Source organism: Serinus canaria, chromosome 20 (assembly GCF_022539315.1).
Source record: "Serinus canaria isolate serCan28SL12 chromosome 20, serCan2020, whole genome shotgun sequence".
In the NCBI taxonomy this organism is placed as follows: Eukaryota; Metazoa; Chordata; class Aves; order Passeriformes; family Fringillidae; genus Serinus; species Serinus canaria.
In genome coordinates this window covers 59,443-78,440 of record NC_066333.1, presented here as the reverse complement: position 1 = coordinate 78,440, position 18,998 = coordinate 59,443, and the positions used below count along the sequence as shown (strand labels likewise).

The 18,998-nt window shown below is 46.9% G+C and overlaps 1 protein-coding gene across 3 annotated transcripts in view; it reads left to right on the top strand.

Annotated features, from left to right (window-relative positions):
• Positions 1-18,998, top strand: part of LOC103823675 (fer-1-like protein 4) — a 37,771-nt gene that overhangs the window by 13,343 nt on the left and 5,430 nt on the right. For 2 of the 3 annotated variants that reach the window (XM_018923866.3, XM_050982235.1), the window contains 22 exons: positions 699-815; positions 1,878-2,030; positions 2,269-2,446; positions 3,055-3,179; positions 3,565-3,699; positions 4,795-4,968; positions 5,194-5,310; positions 5,616-5,777; positions 6,108-6,267; positions 7,023-7,126; positions 7,511-7,642; positions 8,233-8,281; positions 9,485-9,591; positions 9,936-10,067; positions 10,780-10,890; positions 11,333-11,460; positions 11,920-12,090; positions 12,854-13,008; positions 14,936-15,114; positions 16,040-16,125; positions 17,038-17,136; positions 17,389-17,630. In XM_018923866.3, coding sequence (XP_018779411.2) covers positions 699-815; positions 1,878-2,030; positions 2,269-2,446; positions 3,055-3,179; positions 3,565-3,699; positions 4,795-4,968; positions 5,194-5,310; positions 5,616-5,777; positions 6,108-6,267; positions 7,023-7,126; positions 7,511-7,642; positions 8,233-8,281; positions 9,485-9,591; positions 9,936-10,067; positions 10,780-10,890; positions 11,333-11,460; positions 11,920-12,090; positions 12,854-13,008; positions 14,936-15,114; positions 16,040-16,125; positions 17,038-17,136; positions 17,389-17,630 — 3,016 coding nt within the window. The remainder of the gene's footprint in view (positions 1-698; positions 816-1,877; positions 2,031-2,268; positions 2,447-3,054; positions 3,180-3,564; positions 3,700-4,794; positions 4,969-5,193; positions 5,311-5,615; positions 5,778-6,107; positions 6,268-7,022; positions 7,127-7,510; positions 7,643-8,232; positions 8,282-9,484; positions 9,592-9,935; positions 10,068-10,779; positions 10,891-11,332; positions 11,461-11,919; positions 12,091-12,853; positions 13,009-14,935; positions 15,115-16,039; positions 16,126-17,037; positions 17,137-17,388; positions 17,631-18,998) is intronic. The other variant, XM_050982234.1, reaches the window with a different exon arrangement.

Sequence of the window (18,998 nt, the reverse complement as noted above, 5' to 3'; positions counted from 1 at the left end):
TCAGCAGGAAATAAAATTTAGGCATATCTGGGTCCCAGTTCCCTTCCCTCTGCTTCCTTGCGTGTCATCACCTGAGTTATGGTGAAGGTACTCTGCTAAGCCTGAGAGACTCTGGAAGAGAGAACCCACCTAAGAGATGAGTTTTTTGGCCTTGCCAGTCCATAGTGGGTGTACATCCTGAATTTCTTCTGGATTCCATTATTAGTTTTGATTCATCCCAAAGTTTCTCTTCAGATGTGTACACTATCTCTGATATGTACTAATAATTGTGAAAGCCAAGCCCTGTGTTGCAGTTTCCTACATCTTCATAATCCCACACTACTGTGGCCCCAAGTTATTCCTTGGCCAAGATCTCCCACAGGCACTATCTGGAGCCTTAGACCACCAGCTTCTGGAATGTTTATTCCTTAGACATCTTTCTGCCCCAAATGATTTTAAAGCTGATGGACTTCTGTTGCTGGATTATATTGGCCAGGTTGATGAGTTATTGTAGTCTCCAGTTCATGGCACTCTTTGCTCAATGACTTGTGACAGGTTCATGGAGGTTTACTCTCAGCAACTTGGCAGTGAGCCATGGTGGATGTCAGGGTGCAATGGGGCAAGATGGACTTGGTCAGCACAATAGGCTCCCTGCAGACCCCCCAGTGGGGCGGCAGTGGGGCATGACTGGTTGTGTGACAGCTGTGCTTTCTGTTCAGATCCTGTATGCAAAGCAGGGGCTCCGTGTGAGGCGGCACCTGACCCGAGACAATGTCAAGGAGAAGGTTAAGGAGACAAGGAGGATCCTGGCAAAGATACGCTCCGTGGCTAAGGAGGTACAGTGGCTACTAGGGAACCCTTGTTCTGAGCTGAAGAGGGTAGGCAAGGAGAAGATACTGAGCTGAAGCTTTTCCTCTGCTGTCTTCTCTCACTATGTAAAATTCCAAGTTCCAGCTACTGAAAGTTACCATGTTTCATGATCACTCTAATGAGGGATGAGCCCAGGCAGCTTTGCAGGGCTGTTGGTGGCAGAGCAGGGGTCCAAGAAACTTTGCAGTGGGTAAGAGGCAGAGCTGGACCAGCTCCAGGCCTCCTGGGCCTCTCCACCCCACCAGCCCAAGGCCCTGTCTGCAGCAGACGGTTTTGCCTTGGAAAACAGCCTTGCTTATGCTGCCTGCACTTCCACCAGGGTCTGACCATAGGTACTTTCTGTGGATTCAAACTTGCATTGGAATAAGATTGTCATCCATAGCAGAGACTCTTCACGCTCAGAGTTTCATTGCTTTATTTTAAGTAACTGAAAAAAATTGGCGTGTTTCTGTAGTGTCAACCATGTTTGCTGACATAAGGTGGACAGATGCTGTTGAAGTTTGGAGAAGTCTTTCACCAAGTAAAGTCAAATAATTTTCACATCTTTACCTATGTGTGGGTAGAGTCATGCACAATTGTAGTGATGATGTTTTTCTTCCCAAGTCACTCTGCTGTTCTGGGGATCGTTGAAGACCTGCCTGTCCACAGGAAGAGGGGAATGAATTCTTTGGTTTGCTTTGCTTGTGTGTGAAGCCTTTTCTTTCCCTATTAAGCTATTTTTATCTCAATCCATGACTGCTTTCATTTTTACATTTTGAAACCTGTTTCCCATCACACTGAGAGACAGTGAGTGACAGGCTGCACTGGGCTGAGTTCCAGCCAGAGTTTAACCACAACACCCCCAGAGTCATATTTGCAGGGCTGACTTTCAGAAGTATGTGACCAATGTCAGGTCCTTTATTTCTGGATCTTTAAACCGCCATTGCTCAGCAGTCCCTCCCGTGGGGAGATGAAGCTTTCACCATGTCAATGGTAGGAGGATGACACATATTCCTCTGCTGTGATGTTCCTCCCTTCCCTCCCTCCAGCCCCAGTGCACTCTCCCTGACGTACTCATCTGGATGCTCAGCAACAACAGGCGTGTGGCATATGCCAGAATTCCTGCACAAAACATCCTCTACTCAGTAGTTGAAGAGGAGAAAGGCAAAGACTGTGCAAAGATCCAGACTGTCTTTATGAAGGTAGGGTTTATACCAAAACAGTGTGCTCTTGCTTGCTTCATGCTGTTTCCCCATTCTTGCTTTCAGCTTTCCTTCCTGAAATCCTAGAGTTCACAAAGAAAGACAGCTCTCACTCCACCACTGCCTTTTGCCTCTGCTGATGTGGTGCTCTTTCTCCTGTGCTCTTTGGTCAGTTCCAGGCTGATGGTGATCATCTTGGTCTGAGGTGTGAAACCTGCTAAACCTTCTGTGCTTTCAGGTCCCTGGCTTACACACTGGTGAGATCTTTGCCAAACTGGAAATCTACATGTGGCTTGGGGTAACCAAATATGCGAAAAACTGTTTGGCAGAGCTGCCTGAAGAGTTCCTTTCTGAGAGGGAGCAGGAGATAGCCCAGCTCTCTGCCTACAGCCCTCCCAGCCGGCTCAGCAGGGATGGTGAGTGCAGATACCAGTTCTTCAGACAAGGAGGAGAGCAGGGAGTTGAGAGGTCCCATTCATGGATTAGTGTCTGGGGTGGTGAATTGTCCTCCTACAGTCCTTCATCTCAGGCCACACTGTGATCTGAGAATTGTAGTATGTCTGAGAATTAGGACCTGATCTAGGGTTGTCTTCAAGGCATGACTGGGATAGGCATATCCAGTTTGATCTCATGAGGATGTATTTGCACATTCACAGCTAAAGCAGCAGACAGAATAGGAGCTTTGTAGCCATTGAATGTGCTGCCAAATTGGCAATGGGCATGAGTTCTGCCCCTCTGATGAGGCTTGGTGGTGCTCCCCCACAGTAGATGCTCATAGCAGAACACTGCACATTTCACATGTCACATACCATGTACTTCCCAGAGGTGTCTGGGGAGCCCACTGAGCTTGTCTGTCTTGGCTAAACCTTTTGAGATGTACTAGCCTGAGAACTACAGTCCCTAGAAGTGGTAGCTATTCATCACAGAATGTGCCTACTCTTATCTGGCTGGCCTTCTCCTTCAGGCATTTTTTTGGCCTCATACAGGACTTTGTCAGGGACTCCCTCTCTCCTTTTCTTACCAGACTTCAGCTATTTCCAGCTCCGAGCCCATCTGTATCAGGCTCGAGGGATCCTCCCTGCAGATGATAATGGCCTTTCAGATCCATTTGCAAGAGTGGTGTTTTCAACTCATTGCCAGACCACCAGGGTGAGACCACTTAAACTCTTGCCTCTGTCATCTTGGGAACCTGGGGAAAGAAAAATGACCATGGCCTCACTGACATGTTTAAGGTCAGTGCTATGGAAGTCCTCCTGGGACTTTTGTATCTGCAAGCACTCAGGTATCTATGCTCTGAGCAGTGTGATTATATTCAGGGAATGTTTGACAGTCATTGAGCATGGTCTCAAATGTTGATTGGCATGTGCTAGTTGACCTTGAGTGCTGATCCCACACTTTACCACATCCCTCCTGCCAGCCACCAGCTGCATGTGGCTGTGTGAGAGAGGGAGTCAGCCCAGAGTTCCTCTCTTTCCTCTATGTGGTTTATTTCCACTGACTGTGGAACACTTGGGTCTTCTGTCTCCATCTGCAGATGCTGGAGGAGACACTGAGCCCTATGTGGAATGAGCTACTTTTGTTTGACCAGCTTATTATTGATGGGAAGAAAGAAGAGTTGAAAACAGAGACCCCCATCATTATAATCAACCTTTTCAGCCACAATAAATTTGTAAGTATGGCCATGCTGCCCTCCTTCTGTTGTTTCTGGAAAAGGGAAGGCAGAAGATCTCTGAGTGCTGCCACTTCTCTGTTTGGTTTACATGACAGCTTGGTGCTGGTCCAGTGGTAATAGTGAGTCATGGGGACTGTGGCTGAGGTTGAAACTTTCTGTCTCAGAGATATTCTAAACTCATCAGGGGCTGCTAAGTGCTTGTTGGATCCATGATCTCTTATTTTTGAAGAAACATTATGCCTGCTTCCTTGGCAGGTTCATTGCAGAGGGCTCATATCCTGATATTGCTTTTCGGGCCATTTCTTCCCTGTGTCCCCACATGTCATTGATCAATCCTCCTCAGTCCTCCCTTTTCTCTCTGTATTAGTGCTTTAAAGTCACACTGTCTCCTAGAGCCTCTTTGCTATCCTAAGGCTAATGACATAACTTGAGCCAGGTTCTGCTGTTGTAACTCAGCAGCTTTCCTGTGGCTCCAGTACAACACAAACCCTGTCATATTGGGATGAGTCCAGAGAATGCCACCAAGATGCAGCACAGGACAGAGGAGGAGAGCTGAGTATAATAAGCCTACAGAGGTTGAGAGAAAGCCAGTGTCTTTTTGCTGTCTGCAGCTACCAGGTAGGAAAGGATAGAAAAGCTTAGTTCAGATTTCTCATGGAAGTTACCAAGGGGCCCAAAGGCAAGCAATGAGCACAAGCTGGCAAGGAAGAAAACCCATCTTGATATAAGAAAGCAATTTTTACACAGAGGTAGAACACATGCTTGGCTTGTAGCTCAGAGAGCTTGTAGTGTATCCATCCTTGGAGATACTCAAACCCTGTCTGGAAGAGACTCTGAAAAATCTGATCTAGCTTTGATGTCCTCTGGTGCATGGTGCCAGTCCGTTTGCCGAGTTCTGCATGGAGATGAACTGGGAGTTAAGTGGAGCTGCTGTAAACATGCCTTTATCTGTTCCTAGCTCAGGAGGGAGCAGAGGATAACATGGGTGGAAGACTAGTCTTGTACTGCCCCAGATTGGCTGGAATTAGTGGTCGTCTTTGAGGTGGTGAGATACCACAGGGATGATTTGAGTCATTCCCCTCTTTCCTGCAGGGCTCCTCTGAGTTCCTCGGGCAGGCCTTTGCTGTCCCACAGGTGAAGCTGGTTGATGAGCCATACACCAAACCTGCCCTGCAGTTCTTTGATTTCTACAGAGGCAGCAAAGCAGCGGGAGAGCTCATTGCCACTTTTGAACTGATCGAGCTCGATTACAGTGGCTATTTAGAGGTAACAGGCTTGTAGAAAGCTGCACATGATTGCTAGCTCTCTGAGGAGAGCTATGTGGGTGAGGAGCTGGTTGCATGGGACCCACCAGAATTCCAAGTTGGAGGCCATATCTGGCTTTCCAATGAGAGGAGGCTGCACAGACAGCCTATGAGCACAGAACTAGAAGGTGGAAGAGAGGGGCATGGAATAGAAGTGATTTTCATCACCTGCTGTGTCCTGGTTCAGCCATCAGTGCCTGAGGATGTGGAGCCCAAGGAGCCTGACTACCTGGAAGACCCCCGTGCTGGACGGTTCATCATCCCTGAGGGCATCCGTCCAGTACTGAAGGAGTTTCGCATAGAGGTGCGCCGCTTTCTGCTGCACTGGCTTTCCCCTAAGCTGCCCTTGGGTGGAGGGCATGGCTTGGTGAGGGAGTCCAGTTTGATGGTCAAATGTGCCTGTAAGGCCTGAGCAGATGCCAGAAATGGAGGTGCTTGACCTGAGGGGGAAACCATTTGAGTAGTTCAACAGGCAAAGCTGCTGGGCAGCTGAGCTGGGAGAGCAGGCCTGCGCCTCTTCTGGGGACTGTGTCCTGTGGGTGGGGGGTGATAGCATGGGCAGTGGCATGGCTGGCATGTCTCGGACAGCAGCTTCATGTTGTGCTTCAGATCCTGTTCTGGGGCCTGAGAGACCTGAAGAGAGTGAACTTGTTTGAGGTGGATGAGCCTCAGGTGATCATTGAATGTGCTGGCAAGAAGGTGGAGTCAGAGGTTATTGTGTCCTATAAAGAGAACCCCAACTTCACTGAGCTGGTCAAATACATGGATGTGGTGAGTGGGAAGATGGATTCTGCCATGGCAGGGTACACCATGGCTAGTCTGTATTACCTCATTGCATGGGACAGCATAGAAGGAGGGAAACTGCTTTCAGGATTTTGCTCTCCCATGACCTCATGGTTCAGCTGCAGAACAAAACCTTTGTGAAATTACCCACCAAGAGCCATCTTAGACATGGCCTGTCACTGCAAGGCTTTGATCTTTGGGCATAGCTGTAAGGTGCCAGCAGGCTTCTCCTTATGTGATAGGGCTGCCATAGTTTGATAGCTCAACACAGGTTGATCACCTTTACTCTTGTGAACCCTACGCATAATACTTTTGCAGGAGCTCCCAGAGCAGGTATACCTGCACCCTCCCCTCAACATCTTTGTGATGGAAAAGCGTGCGTTTGGGCGCACTGTGCTTGTGGGTAGCCATGTCGTGTCTGATGTGATGAAATTCTCTCCCAGAGTGTTGGAGGAGGAACCAGAGGATGTGCCCAAAGGTAAGCTACTTGGAGAAGTTTTCACAGAGACAACAGGCAGGTTTTGCCAGTGGCAAAGATCCCTGGCTCTTCCACTTACTCTTAGCCAGGCAGCAGAATCCTCTCCCTGCAATCACAAGGTTATAGAATCACAGAATGGTTTGGGTTGGAAGGGAGCTTAAAGATGATCTTGTTCCACCTTCTGCCAAAGGGACACTTTCCACAAGACCAGATTGCTTCAAGGCCTGTACAACCTGGCCTCGAACACTTCCAGGAATGGGGCAGCCACAGCTTCTCTGGGGAACCTGTGCAAGGGCCTCACCACCCTCACAGGGAAGAATTTGCTCAATGAGACCTCAAGGGAGCTAGTCCACTAGGACCAAGGATTGAAAAGTTTTCAGTTCTCTCATATTTCCAGGTCTGTTCATTGGGTAATAGCTCAGCTAAATAGCTCTCTGATAGCAATAGCCAGCATTCCTGATCTAGAAGCATGAAGCAGAAGGTAAAGGTTGATCCATCTGTGGCTATTTCTGAGCAGGGAAGGTATCTCTCATAATTCTAAATTCCTGGGAGTCAGCAACAAGCATATTGATGGATGGTGGTTAATCTCAGTACTGTAGCTGGATTTCCAGCAGAATTTTTGCAGGGTCTGCTTTAAAAAGTTTTGAAATCAATCAGATTAGTTTTAAGAGGAAGGATTTTCCTGTAGCTGAAAGTAAGAAGTAGTGGGCAGAAATAAATGCATGGAAACATTAAGTTTTTTATTTTCATCTCAGCTTGCAATGTCTCATCTCACCATCTTCCATCTCAGACTGTGGTAAATATTGGACTGGCAGCTGGTGACCCAGGTTCCAGCAGTCACCCCCTTAGTTTTGTGAAGGTGAGTGATGTGTTGGGCCCAACAAATTTTGAAGTTTGTAAAACCAGACTGTAGACTACAAACAACAACAAAAAATTTCAGAAATTCAGTGTTAGGTTTCATTCACCAAGGTCTTTTTCTGGACTGAAACTCTCCTCTCTCCTGCCTGCTCATTGGCAGTGCTGGGGCTCTGGCACAGGGACATTAAGGAGGCCTGCCCTGTGCCTTGAGAATGGCTTCTTTTGTAGCAAAGAGCAAAGCTGAAGCCACAGGCAGCTTTGCACCGCCTGTGGTCTGCCTGAATGCTGAGCCTTTACCAGAGGCTCCCAGGGCACTGGAGGAGGGTCCATGAGTGTCCTGGGTGGTCATTTCTTCCGTCTGAATGATCTTCTCTTTTCTCTCAAGGCTCCTTTGAAGAAAATTCCTATCAATAAGCTTGTAAAGAAGGAAGATGAATCTGAAGAGGAAAAAACCGAACTAGAAGAACTGGATTGGTGGTCCAAGTATTATGCATCCCTGAAAGAGCTGTATAACCAGGTAATATCTTGTGGCAGCTGCCAAAAGAAGGGAAAATAGGCTGCACTGGTCTGATGAAGATATTTTCAACCATATTGAGTGTCATAGGAGCTCTCCTGGCATGGATCTGTATGAAGATGTGAACTTTAGTGTATCAAGCATATTTAAGGTAGCTAGGTATCAAGCATCTGCCAGGTGGGCTGATTTCACCAGGAGGTGGGTATTGAAACATCCCTGAGGCTCGGTGCTCAAGTGGTGTGAGAATGAGGCAGCTTCTGTTGAGGAAAATGTGATGTTGCTGACTTTAACAGGGACTTTCATGCTGCTTACTCTGTCCTGGTTATGTACTAGTATGTGTTATGGGAGCAGGTCTGCTCCAAATTTCCTTCCTTGCACTGTCAACTTAAATTCTAATCAAAAGAAGCTAGAAGGATGATCTGGGGAGAAGAAAAAAGTCATTAAGACACTTGTTGGATGCGATCCTGCAATGATGTTATTGCAGAATGATTTCACGCTATGTCTTACTCTGCTGGCAGTAAAATGTTAGTGTTCTGTGCTTGGAAGAAGAAGCCTTTTCTGTCAGAGATCTGAGGTGACTGTGTGTGTTTCAGGCATGCAGTGATGAGGAAGATGTTGAGAATGATGACCTGAATGATGCAGGTGAGTTCTCTAGCAATACCTCACCCTTTAGTGGGGAGAACCAAGATTTTATACCATCCCAGAGGGTACTATGCTTGCGAGAATGGTGTCTGTGCAGACAATACCCTTGCAACATTCAGCAACAAAAACATAAATGTGAGCAGAGAGGCTGAAGACATTGACAAGGGCTATCAGGCTATTTCAAGTTGAAAACACCAAGCTTCCTGAAAAAAATTTGGAAAATAGTTAGAAAAGTCCTGGAAAATAGTGGAGTCTTGTAAAATGGTGTTAAAGCAAGTGTTTTCCTGTGTGAGAAAAATGCAGAAAAATCAACTGCAGGCATCATGAGATTGTCTACGTGAGACCAGGAAGCAGTGGTAGGATGGGGAGAGGATGACGGGCAGGAAAAACTGTCCAGAAAGTTTTTCCTGCCAGGATCTGGGAATCACTCTGTGCTTATGGGGTACTCATGTGGGGTGCAGGTGAGAATCAGGTAACAGGAGGTACCAGAGGTAATGGACAGTGATAACAATCTTTTTTTGATCTGAGAACAGTGTTACAGCTGTAGGTTCAGGTTTACAGAGGTGTAAGCAGTGACTCCTACGGCTCTGACCTTGGAAAGTGAAAAGTATAAAAATGAAGTAAATCATCACAATTTAAGGAGAGAATTTGAGGGTACCTGCATGCCATTAGCACTTGAGGGATCTGGAGCCTTGGGAAATGGGACAAACACACACCCGCTCTGTCCTTGGTTTGGTGGTGCCCCTGAGAAAGGTCTAGACATGGTCTTTTTCAGCTGGCTGTGCTGAAAGTGGCAGTGATGCTTCAGTTAGCCACCCAAACCAACAGGCCAACAAATAAGCACTCATCCAAAGAGGAGGGTGGACTCTCCTCTGTGCTTTCCCTGACAGCACCTGTGAACTGGCCCAACCACCTTCCTTCATTTGGTTTCCACCCAATTCCTGTCTGAATGGCGGCCATGCAGCCAAACAGGCAGGTAGGTCTGTGCCAATTTTTGTCCCTCCACCCATCCAGCCATGCTGTGCTGGGAAGCCGAAGATGCTGGAAGGACACCTGTAACAAATAGCAATAGCTCCTGTTGCTGTGACACAGGCCAAAGTCCTGGGTGAAAGCAGAAACTGTGGTTGGGGTGATTTCATGTAGAGACACTTGACATGATGATTGAAATCAGAGTGTTTCCTAATCTCTTACCATCATTTCTAGACGGAGGGAATTTAAATGCATCTTCCATTGACATGGAAGCAGAGGATGAGGCAGTGATTGAAGCTGAACCTGCTCAACCCAAGAGGAAGCTCATTGCCACCCTTCAGGTGATAACTGGGGTGACCTAGTCACTTTCAGCCCTGGCCCTTTGTCCATGTCTTCCTCACCTTCCTGCAGTGGAAGTTATGCTGAGAGGAGAACCTGCAGTGTGTACTGAGGCCCCACCATTGTTGGACTTTGATGCAGCTAGTAAGACCTTGGAGCCATGCTGAGATGTGCATCCACATCTAAGGCTGGCCCTAGGGACATGCAGGAAAACCATTAACATCCTGCACTGAGTAATACAGAAGTAAGGTAGGACTAGGTGAAATAATTGAAACAGAGAAAGGAAGGTCTTTCTGACTCTCCTTCCCTTTGAGATGGCAAGAAAATTATTTTCTACTTATTTCAGATCTACAACTCTGAGCTGGAACATGAGTTTGGTAATTTTGAAGACTGGTTGTGTATTTTCCCCCTTCATCGTGGCAAAGCAAATGAAGATGAAGATGGAAATGAGGACGAACATTATGTGGGGAAGTACAAGGTACTGTTTCATTTGAAAGACATTTGTGCTGCTTATGGAAGAAGATCCTTATAACCTGTATTTCAGAGCAAGCTAACACCAGCAAAACCTTGCAGAGTACATGGGTGTGCAGTTTGAGCTGCAGCACGGCCAGGGTACTGTTAGTGTCTGTTGAAGCAATTGTACTGTGGTCCTACTGTTTTTATCTTATAAATCCATCCAATTTAGATTTTTTTAGCTGCTGCGAGGAGAAAGCATGAAGCATAAAGGACTCATTCTGGTTGAAGCCTCTGGGTCTTTTCAGTATGCATATAAGTATTAAGTAAGTAAGCTTCACTGGTTTTAAAGTTAGGAAAACTTATTTAAAAGAGGCATCATCCTCCCATCCAGGAGCTCTTGAAGACTCTGAAATATCAACTACAGAAGTTGTAGCTGTCCCTAGAAAACGTTTGGTGTCCTCTGTCTTTGGCAATCCAAAGTTCCTAGAGGTGCTCAGATCTGAAATTGGCAGAAGTATGACAGCCTGCAGACTAAATTGCAAGCAGGGATTGCCTGGGCCATGTGGACATGATTTGACCTTTGGAAAGCACTGTCCCTATGGGCACAGGGTGTCTGTGGTGTGCATGGGGAAATGGCTCTGATTTTCTAGTTGGCAGGTGAAGCTGGTGGCTCCAAACCTTTCTGAGATATTCCCATGTATATCCAACTGTTCCTTGAAAAATATTTTCTGCAGGGCTCCTTCTATGTCTACCCCAGTGAGGGAGCTGTTACAGAGCCCAAGGTCTCCCAGGGCATTCCAAGGAACAGACCCATCAAGGTTCTTGTAAGAGTTTACATTGTTAAGGTAAGTCTCTGGGGGAGGTGACAGTAATGCTTGGCGGTCTCTCCCTTCCCTGTGGACCTTCTGCCATTCTCTGCTCAGTAAATGCAAGCAGTGGTGCTGGTGAAAAATGTGATACTGGCTTGAAGCCTCTTCCAGTGTAAGGCACCTACATCCTGTCCATGGAGAGTCTTCCATGCTTTGAGCTTGAGGATGGGCAGATGGGCATTTCTTGGCTCCCCACATCTGCCTTGAGATCATGAGCAAGTAGCTGGGTCCACAGCTGAAGACATCAATGGCTTGTAGAGTGAGGATTTGTGTGGGATCCAGTGGCTGTTTCACTGCTGGGGTGGTTGCTGGAGGGACCTGACCAAGCGGGCTTGGGTGGGGTCAGGCCTATGCAATGTTCCTTGTGCAGGTTGCCCTCCACAGCTGTATACAGCAGTATCTCTTATATATATTCCAGGCTACAAATCTCTCTCCAGCAGACCCCAATGGCAAAGCAGACCCCTATGTGGTGGTGACTGTGGGGAAGCAGCAGAAGGACACCAAGGAGCGATACATCACAAAGCAGCTCAATCCTGTGTTTGGAGAGTATGCAGGAAGGTTTCATTTAGTGGGCTTAATAAGAACAGTGCAAATCTGGGGCTTGAAATGTGGTTCAGCATGTAAGGTCTTCTGTTCCTTTCTGATGGAGAATCTTACGCTTTTGCACAAAGCCCTTGGGCATGTCTCTTGCCTCCAGCTAATTCAGGAGCCATCATGCTTTTGGTTAGGAGGTGAGCCCATCCAAGGACTTGACTTAAAATTGGAAGCCGAGCATTCCCTAACTCCAGGCCCTCTATCTGAGCCATACATTCCTGGAAAAGTAATTCCTTTGTTTGAACAAGCACACTGAAAATGTCACATACTGAATTTAGAGAGAACCAAAGTTTATCAGAGGCCTTTAAGTTGTCAAATACAGTTCTTAAATGTACAGGATTATCAAAGCAGAGCATGTGTTTCATTTCCATCCTCTTCGCTAATTGTGTTTTCCTGTTTGATTCTGTCCAGAGTTTTGGAGCTGACAGTCTCCTTTCCCATGGAATCAGAACTCACTGTGGCAATATTTGATCATGATTTGGTTGGATCTGATGATCTGATTGGGGAGACCAAGATTGACTTGGAGAATCGATTCTTCAGCAAGCACAGGGCCAACTGTGGAGTGGCTGCTCAGTATGACTTGTAGGTACCAATGTGACACATGAGGGCCATAGACATTCTTCTCACCTGCCACATGTGGGTAACAGAGCTCCTCCTGTTCTGTGAGACAGAATATGTATTTGCAGGTGCTCCACAGATTTGCTACAAGTTATATGGATAACTCTATCTCTTTAGACACCTACCAGCTTCCTGTGATAACTCTAATTCCTACTGCAATCTAATATACCTTACATAAAATAGCAAAAAAACCTTCTTTATTCCTTACAAATTGGTGTTTTGTGAGAAAAGTGCTTGCTTGACTCTGACCTCTTGCAGAAAGTACAGCAGTTTCTCTGGCAGCATTTTGTAAGCAGCAACACTCAGGACATCTGATTTCCTTTGTCCTCCTTCCATATGGATTCTCCAGATCTTCGGCCAAATTTCTGCAAACTTCTCTTCTCCTACCCTGCTATTGGAAAATTAGCTGTCAGAATGGAGCAGAGTACCCAGCACAGCTAAAAGTTCTTTCTCGCTTAGGAACTGCATCTAGAATTGCTCCTGCTCCTAGCATTGCTTCTGCCGCTCAGAAGCTAATAGTTCTGTGGGGTGCAAGTCCAGCTTGTTTTCTGTCAGGAAAGAATTTGTTTAGCTTTTCATTCATTAAGACTTTTTTTAACCTCTTTAAGCCCAGTGGAAATCTGAGCAGGGTTCTAGTGATATAGCCTACAGGGAAGGAAGGATGTTTCACAGCCTAGAAAAAAAACTTAAGCTGAAGAAGTTCCTGATGTTTTCATTTTCCATGCAGAAATGGCTACAACATGTGGCGAGATGCTTTTAAACCCACACAGATCTTGGATAGTTTATGCAAGAAAAACTCAATCCCTGCTGCAGAGTACAGATGGGAGGAGATCAAAGTGGACAATAAAATATTCAAGGTCCCTCCAGAGGCTTTTCCTGAAGGTACAGAGGGCTTGTTGAACTGGTCTCTTAAACAACTGCCTGTGCTCAGCAATGCACGTGTTGGTGGGTGGTCTGGGAGCCCACAATCCTCTCTTCCCTGAGGTGTCCAGGCTGGCTTCTCTACTATGTGCCCTGCAAGGCCCAGTTTTTGGGTCACTTTGAGGTGCATCCTTGGTTCAGTGCCCTCGTTTCAGTGGACATTGTTGCACTGGGAGAAGATGTGATCCAGGCCATTAGATACCAAAGTGGTTTCCCTGGCATTGGGTGGAACAAAGTAAACCTACTTTCACAGCAAACAGTGCTGGTCATGGAGGTTTGCTGTATGCCAGCTTATTTTGGTGGCTGGCAATATCAAAAAGCTGTACCTTCATCTGCTTATGATCACTATCAGCAAGATAATGAAGTCCTCTTTGGGGTTATGTGTGTTTTGCAGTTTTATGGGGTGGTGTTCTTTTTCTGTTTTTTTTTTTTTTTTTTTTTTTTTTTAGTTTGTTTTTTTTTGTGGTGATGTTGTTTTGTTTGGTTTTCTTTAATGTTTTAATGTTTTTGGGTCTTTTTTTGTATGTAGGTGTTGTTTTGTTTTGGGTGTGTTTGGGTTTGGAGGGGAGGGGGAAGGGAGTGGTTTTTCAGTCTTCTTTTCTGTTTCTAGCTGGCTTTGTCCAGGAATGCTCTGTGCTTCCAGTGGCTTCAGGTGCCTCGAGTGATTCCACACTGCCCCCCTCTACTGTTGATCTCCCCCTTGTGGGCAGCTTCAGCTTCTCAGTTGCTGTTTTCTTTCCTTCTACCTGGCATTACAAACCCTGAGCCAGGGCCATGGATGTCCAAGAACACACCAACCTTTCACAGTCTCTACCAGCAGTGATGGAGATCTTCCCTCAGCAAAGGCCAGGCCCTGCTGCTGCCAACACCTGTGCAATTGAATCCAACCTTGAGGAAAGACTAGAGCAGATATGGCCCACATGTGGATGGTTGAGTACTGCAAGGCAATGCTATGTAGCCTGTAGGAAGGATGACCCCTGGCCTTACCTGCTCAGAGGGAGGACACCACCTACATGTATGGCCAACTTTACTTTCTCCTTGTTTCAGTGAAACTGTTCCTCAGTTTTCTGGTGGTTTCTATGACTTATGCAAAAAAGGGAAAAGAAATCCTACTCAGGAGAAGGCAAGGAGCCTCCAGAAGCCATTCCTCCTTTTTTCCAGGTCACTGGATAGCTGGAGAGGGAGAAACAAGGTGCTTTCCCTGGCGTTCCTGGCTCTGGTTCCAACACAGCTGAAGCTGGTGCTCTGTGAACCTCTGCTGTGCTTGAGCACTGCTTGAAGTGGTTTAAGTCTCAGGCTGATATCCAAAGGGCAGTTGCGCTCCATAAACCCAGGAGTGAGTGGGTCATTATGCCCTCACCTACTGGCTCTGGCTTATCTCCCACCAGCAAGATTTGGTCTTGAAGTGCCATTTGGCTTCGCTGTGCCAAAGGAGTCAATTACTAATTGTGTTCATTAACAGAGAGCACAACTGCATGTCTTGAGACTGGCAAGTAATGTCCAGTAGCACTTCTCTGGCAAAAATTCGTTCATGGATCTGTTGGCACTACCAAAGAGATGTGGGGACTTAAACTGCCCCAGAGGATCACGTCCTCTTCAATGTCCCTTGGATCCTCTTCCCAAGGCCAGAGTAAATTCATTTTTGCCTTTTCCATTGCATTTCTCTTGGCTTGTTTTTTTTTCCTGCTTGTCATTTCTGTCATCATTGCAACATATTGAACTCACTCCCTTCATCTTTGCCCTCCTGCTTCTCCCCATTTGTTTTCCTGAAGAGGAGCTTGTTTGCCCAGTCCATCATCTCCTGTTGCTTGTGCTAGTGACTGATGTCCTGACATGACTCTTGCTGGCCAGAAGCCTTCATTTTCTCCCTGGCTGTGTTCTGCTGCAGAGGCTTCTGTGAGGAACAAGAGAGGAGTGGCAGATGAGAACTTGTCACTGGATGTTGAACGTAAGGCTTTGTATGTCCTGCAACACTGGGAAGAGATGCCAGGATATGGGCACAAGCTAGTACCAGAGCATGTGGAAATCCGGTCTTTGTACAACCCGGAGAACCCCGGGCTTGTGCAGGTGAGATGTGTTTCCATGCCAAACCTCAGCATTGTTTTGGGGAAGGACCTTCTGGACAGCTGTCTGGTCTCCTGTGATTCTTACACATTGTCCCCTTCCTGGGTGGTGACTGGAGTTGTGTCTGTGGATGGCTGGCCCAGCTATGAAGTGAGGACATTGGCCATGGTTGTACTTTGCTCACATCTACCCTCTGACCTCTCATGATGCTTCTGAACACCCTTTCCTCAAGGAAGTTCAGTCCATTGATGTTGTGTTCACAGTGCTGGTGACCCAGAGTCTTTCCTGTCTCCACAGGCCATTTAGCACTGGCTCTGATGAGAATACTGTGTGGGTGGCTCTGCTTTTGAGCCTTGCCACCATGCACCCCCATGGGTGATGGTATCCTTGCCTATACCTGCCTCCTCTGCATTGTCCCTTATCACTGCTGTTTTGCAAGAACCTTGTTCTCCATCCTTGGTTTCTCCATCGTTAGTTTTGTGCAATGCAGCCATCTGAACTCACCATTTAATGTCCTGCACTGAAATCTCCTGTTCGCTTGGGTACTGGAGGTTTGAACAAAACAGAGTTCTGTAGTAATGCTGGCTTTGTTTGGCACTGGAAATGCATAAGTCAGACCTATCACTTCTTAATTTTGTTGATTTTGCTTAAGCATTGTATTACCAGAGGGACGTGTTTACCTCTGTTTGAAATGGATTCAGTGTAGGTGAAGTGGTTTTTCTTGGGAGCAGAAATAAGCAATCTTTCATAGCCTCAATTTTTTCCCTATGTAAAATCGAATCTCATGTCACTCCCAAGTGCTGGGAATGGAGAGAACCACGCAGGGGCTTTCTGATGAGAACTTTCATTGTAGGTTCAAGCCCTTGCTCCTTGAAGAGTTGGAGAGTGGTCTGTCTCTTGAAGTGTCTTTGCTCTCCTCTCTCATCAGGGCTCCTTGCACATGTGGATTGACATGTTTCCAAATGATGTCCCTGCACCACCACCTGTCAACATCAAACCACGACTGCCTGTCAGGTAGCACCTGTGGGGGTAGGCCTGTGGCTGGTGGCATGTGCCACAGGGCAGAGGCTGAGGGTCAGTGCTAGTGTGGCATGCAGCCCTCTTTCCTCCAGCTCTGACCACAGGATGTTCTCTTGAGTGTATCATGTTGGGCCATAAGAGCTTCAGTCACACAAAATTTTGTGGAAGGGGCAGGTCTCTGTGGCTGGACATAGAGGTAATAGAAACCGAGGACAGAGCTACTCATCAAACTCTATTCTGGCTAGTGGAGACAGATGCCCTTGGGAGTCTGGAGAAATGCAGTTGAAGGAGGAAATCTGCTGTTTTCAAGGATCTGATGGTACTTTTGTAGATGGAGGGTCCAGATTATTCTCAGATGTGCTCCTGAAAGGACAAGAGATAATGAACATGAATTTCAGCAAGGGAAACTCTAACTGACTATAGGGAAAATATTTTCCCAGTGAGAGTGAAGCTACCCTGCAATAGGAACAGATTGACTCAGATGTGCTGGGATGTCCATCCTTGGTGATATTAAAAACTGATGCAGACTAGGCCCTGCACAATCGACCTACTATGAAGCTAGAGCAAGAGCTTGGAGCAGGGACTGCAGAGATCCCTTCCTGCCTAAGCTTTTCTGTGCTCCTATGGCTTAGTAGAGGAGGGTGCATTTCCCATGCAACAGGGATTTGGTTTGCAAAAGCTACCTGTACTGACTGTGGGTGTTTGCCTTGTAGGGTTGTAGTGTCCAGAAAGGGTTTTATGCCTGGCAGTGAGACTGCTGGGCTGTGCTTGGGGGGAGGAGCAGGGGGAACCACACTGCTGGGAATTTTCAAGTCCTGCTGCTCTGGCATTGTGCTCAGGGCTTGATCTGCCCACCCATGCACCAGGGACAAGGGCATGTGTCTCACCTCTGTGTCCTTCCCACAGCTATGAGCTCCGTGTGATTATCTGGAACACGGACAATGTGATCCTTGATGATGTCAACCCAGTAACAGGAGAGCCTTCTAGCGACATCTACGTGAAAAGGTCTGGTGGGAATGAGTGGGAGGCCAGAGCCTGGCTGCCCTGCTCCCTGCCCTGGTCCACATGCTTGCTTGCCTTCTCTGAACCTCTGGTGTGAGGTGCCTACTCCAGTTCTCTGCATGGCTGCTCTAACCCCAGAGATGTTGTCTAGGAGTTACTCTGGTTTGACCCTTTCCTGCTACCCTATGGGGTTCAGTGCTTCTATCCTCTCAGGCTGGCTGACAAGGGTAGAGAATAACTGAGTTTCTCCTGCAGCTGGATAAAAGGTCTTGACCATGACAAGCAGGAGACAGATGTTCACTTTAACTCCTTGACTGGGGAAGGCAATTTCAACTGGAGGTTCATCTTCCGCTTCAGTTATCTCCCAACTGAGAAGGAGATCACCTACAAGAAAAAGGACTCTGTCTTCTCCATGGAGGAATCAGAGTTTCAGGAACCAGCTGTTCTGGTCCTCCAGGTCTGGGATTATGACAGGATTTCAGCTAATGACTTTCTAGGTATGGTGCTACCTGCTGGAAGTGGGGTGACCTGTCCCTTACCTTACTAGAGCATTTCCCTGGGGCTCAGCTCTCTGAGAAGGGACACTAGGACCATCAGATCAAACTCTTCAGCTCAGCAGTCATCTAGGCTGGTTTTTCACACCTGAGATACAGACAAAGCCTGGAGAAAGGTACCTCCCCTACACAGACATGTAGTACTTGCATGCTTGTCCCAGGGCCTTGGTGTATTTTTTCAGGGCCTGTCACACTACAGAACTTCCAGGTTCTGCTTCCTCACAACCTTTCCAATAAACTTGCTTGTTTTCTGTGCTCTTAGATATGCAGATCCCAAAGTCTGGGCTTAAGAACACTTTTCCCAGGACCTTATGTTGTGGGAACAGGGACAACCTGTGTGAGACTAGACAACTTTTGTGAGACTATTGTCACTTGAGTTGCAGCATCCCATACCTGGGGCCTCCCTGGATGCTCTGAAACTTCCCGGAAATAAAACCTGCTGAGCTGGGCATGCAGCAAGGCCCAATGCCAAAAGAGAGCTAGTGGTGATTTCCCCACACATTATGCTAGCACAAGTACTGCTGATTCTCTCCCACTTTTGCTGTCATCCCCAAGCTTATAGCTTATAGTTCAGTTGTTCCTCCATTCTTCAAATGTTAACCTCTCTACTAAAAAGCAACCCCTTTTCCCTACTATCTCCTTGGGCATGTTTGAACTCACCTTATACTTCAACCTTTTATAGTGTATTTAAGAGGCTTTACTGCTTGAGGCAATTCCAGTGGTTCGACCATGAAGAATTGAGGCACTGAAGAAAGCATTAACAATGCCAATTATTTCTGGCATGCATAATCTCAGGAACTTCTAGATAGTAAGTGGCTTCTGCAGGGTGTATTGCAATCTCCTGCCCCAGGAAGGACTGGATGCACTATAGGTCAGGTTGCTTAGGATATTTTCTGGGTGGGTTTTGATTATCTCCAAGGATGGATTCCTAGCATGCTTCCGGAACCCTTTTCCTGGCTGCACCTTTCTCACAATTCTCAGGTATTACTTGCAGCATTTTGTGTCTGTTGCCTGAAGTGCTTTCCTTATCCATTTTTGAGAAGAGTCTAGCTCCATCTACTCTGTAGCTTCCTTTAGGCTGTGAGGGATGCAGTAAGATCACCCTCTTGACCTCTCTTCTCTGGACTGAACATATGTGTGCCTCTCACCCCTCTTGCTGTGGCACCTACTACAGACTTGACTATCTCAGCCTATCTCAATATAAAATATTTAGTTGACACCTTTCTTGTATTGGGTGTCCAAAACTTGGCACAGTATCCAGATGTAGTCTCACTTGGAAATGAGCAGAGAACACTCACATCCCTTGTCTAC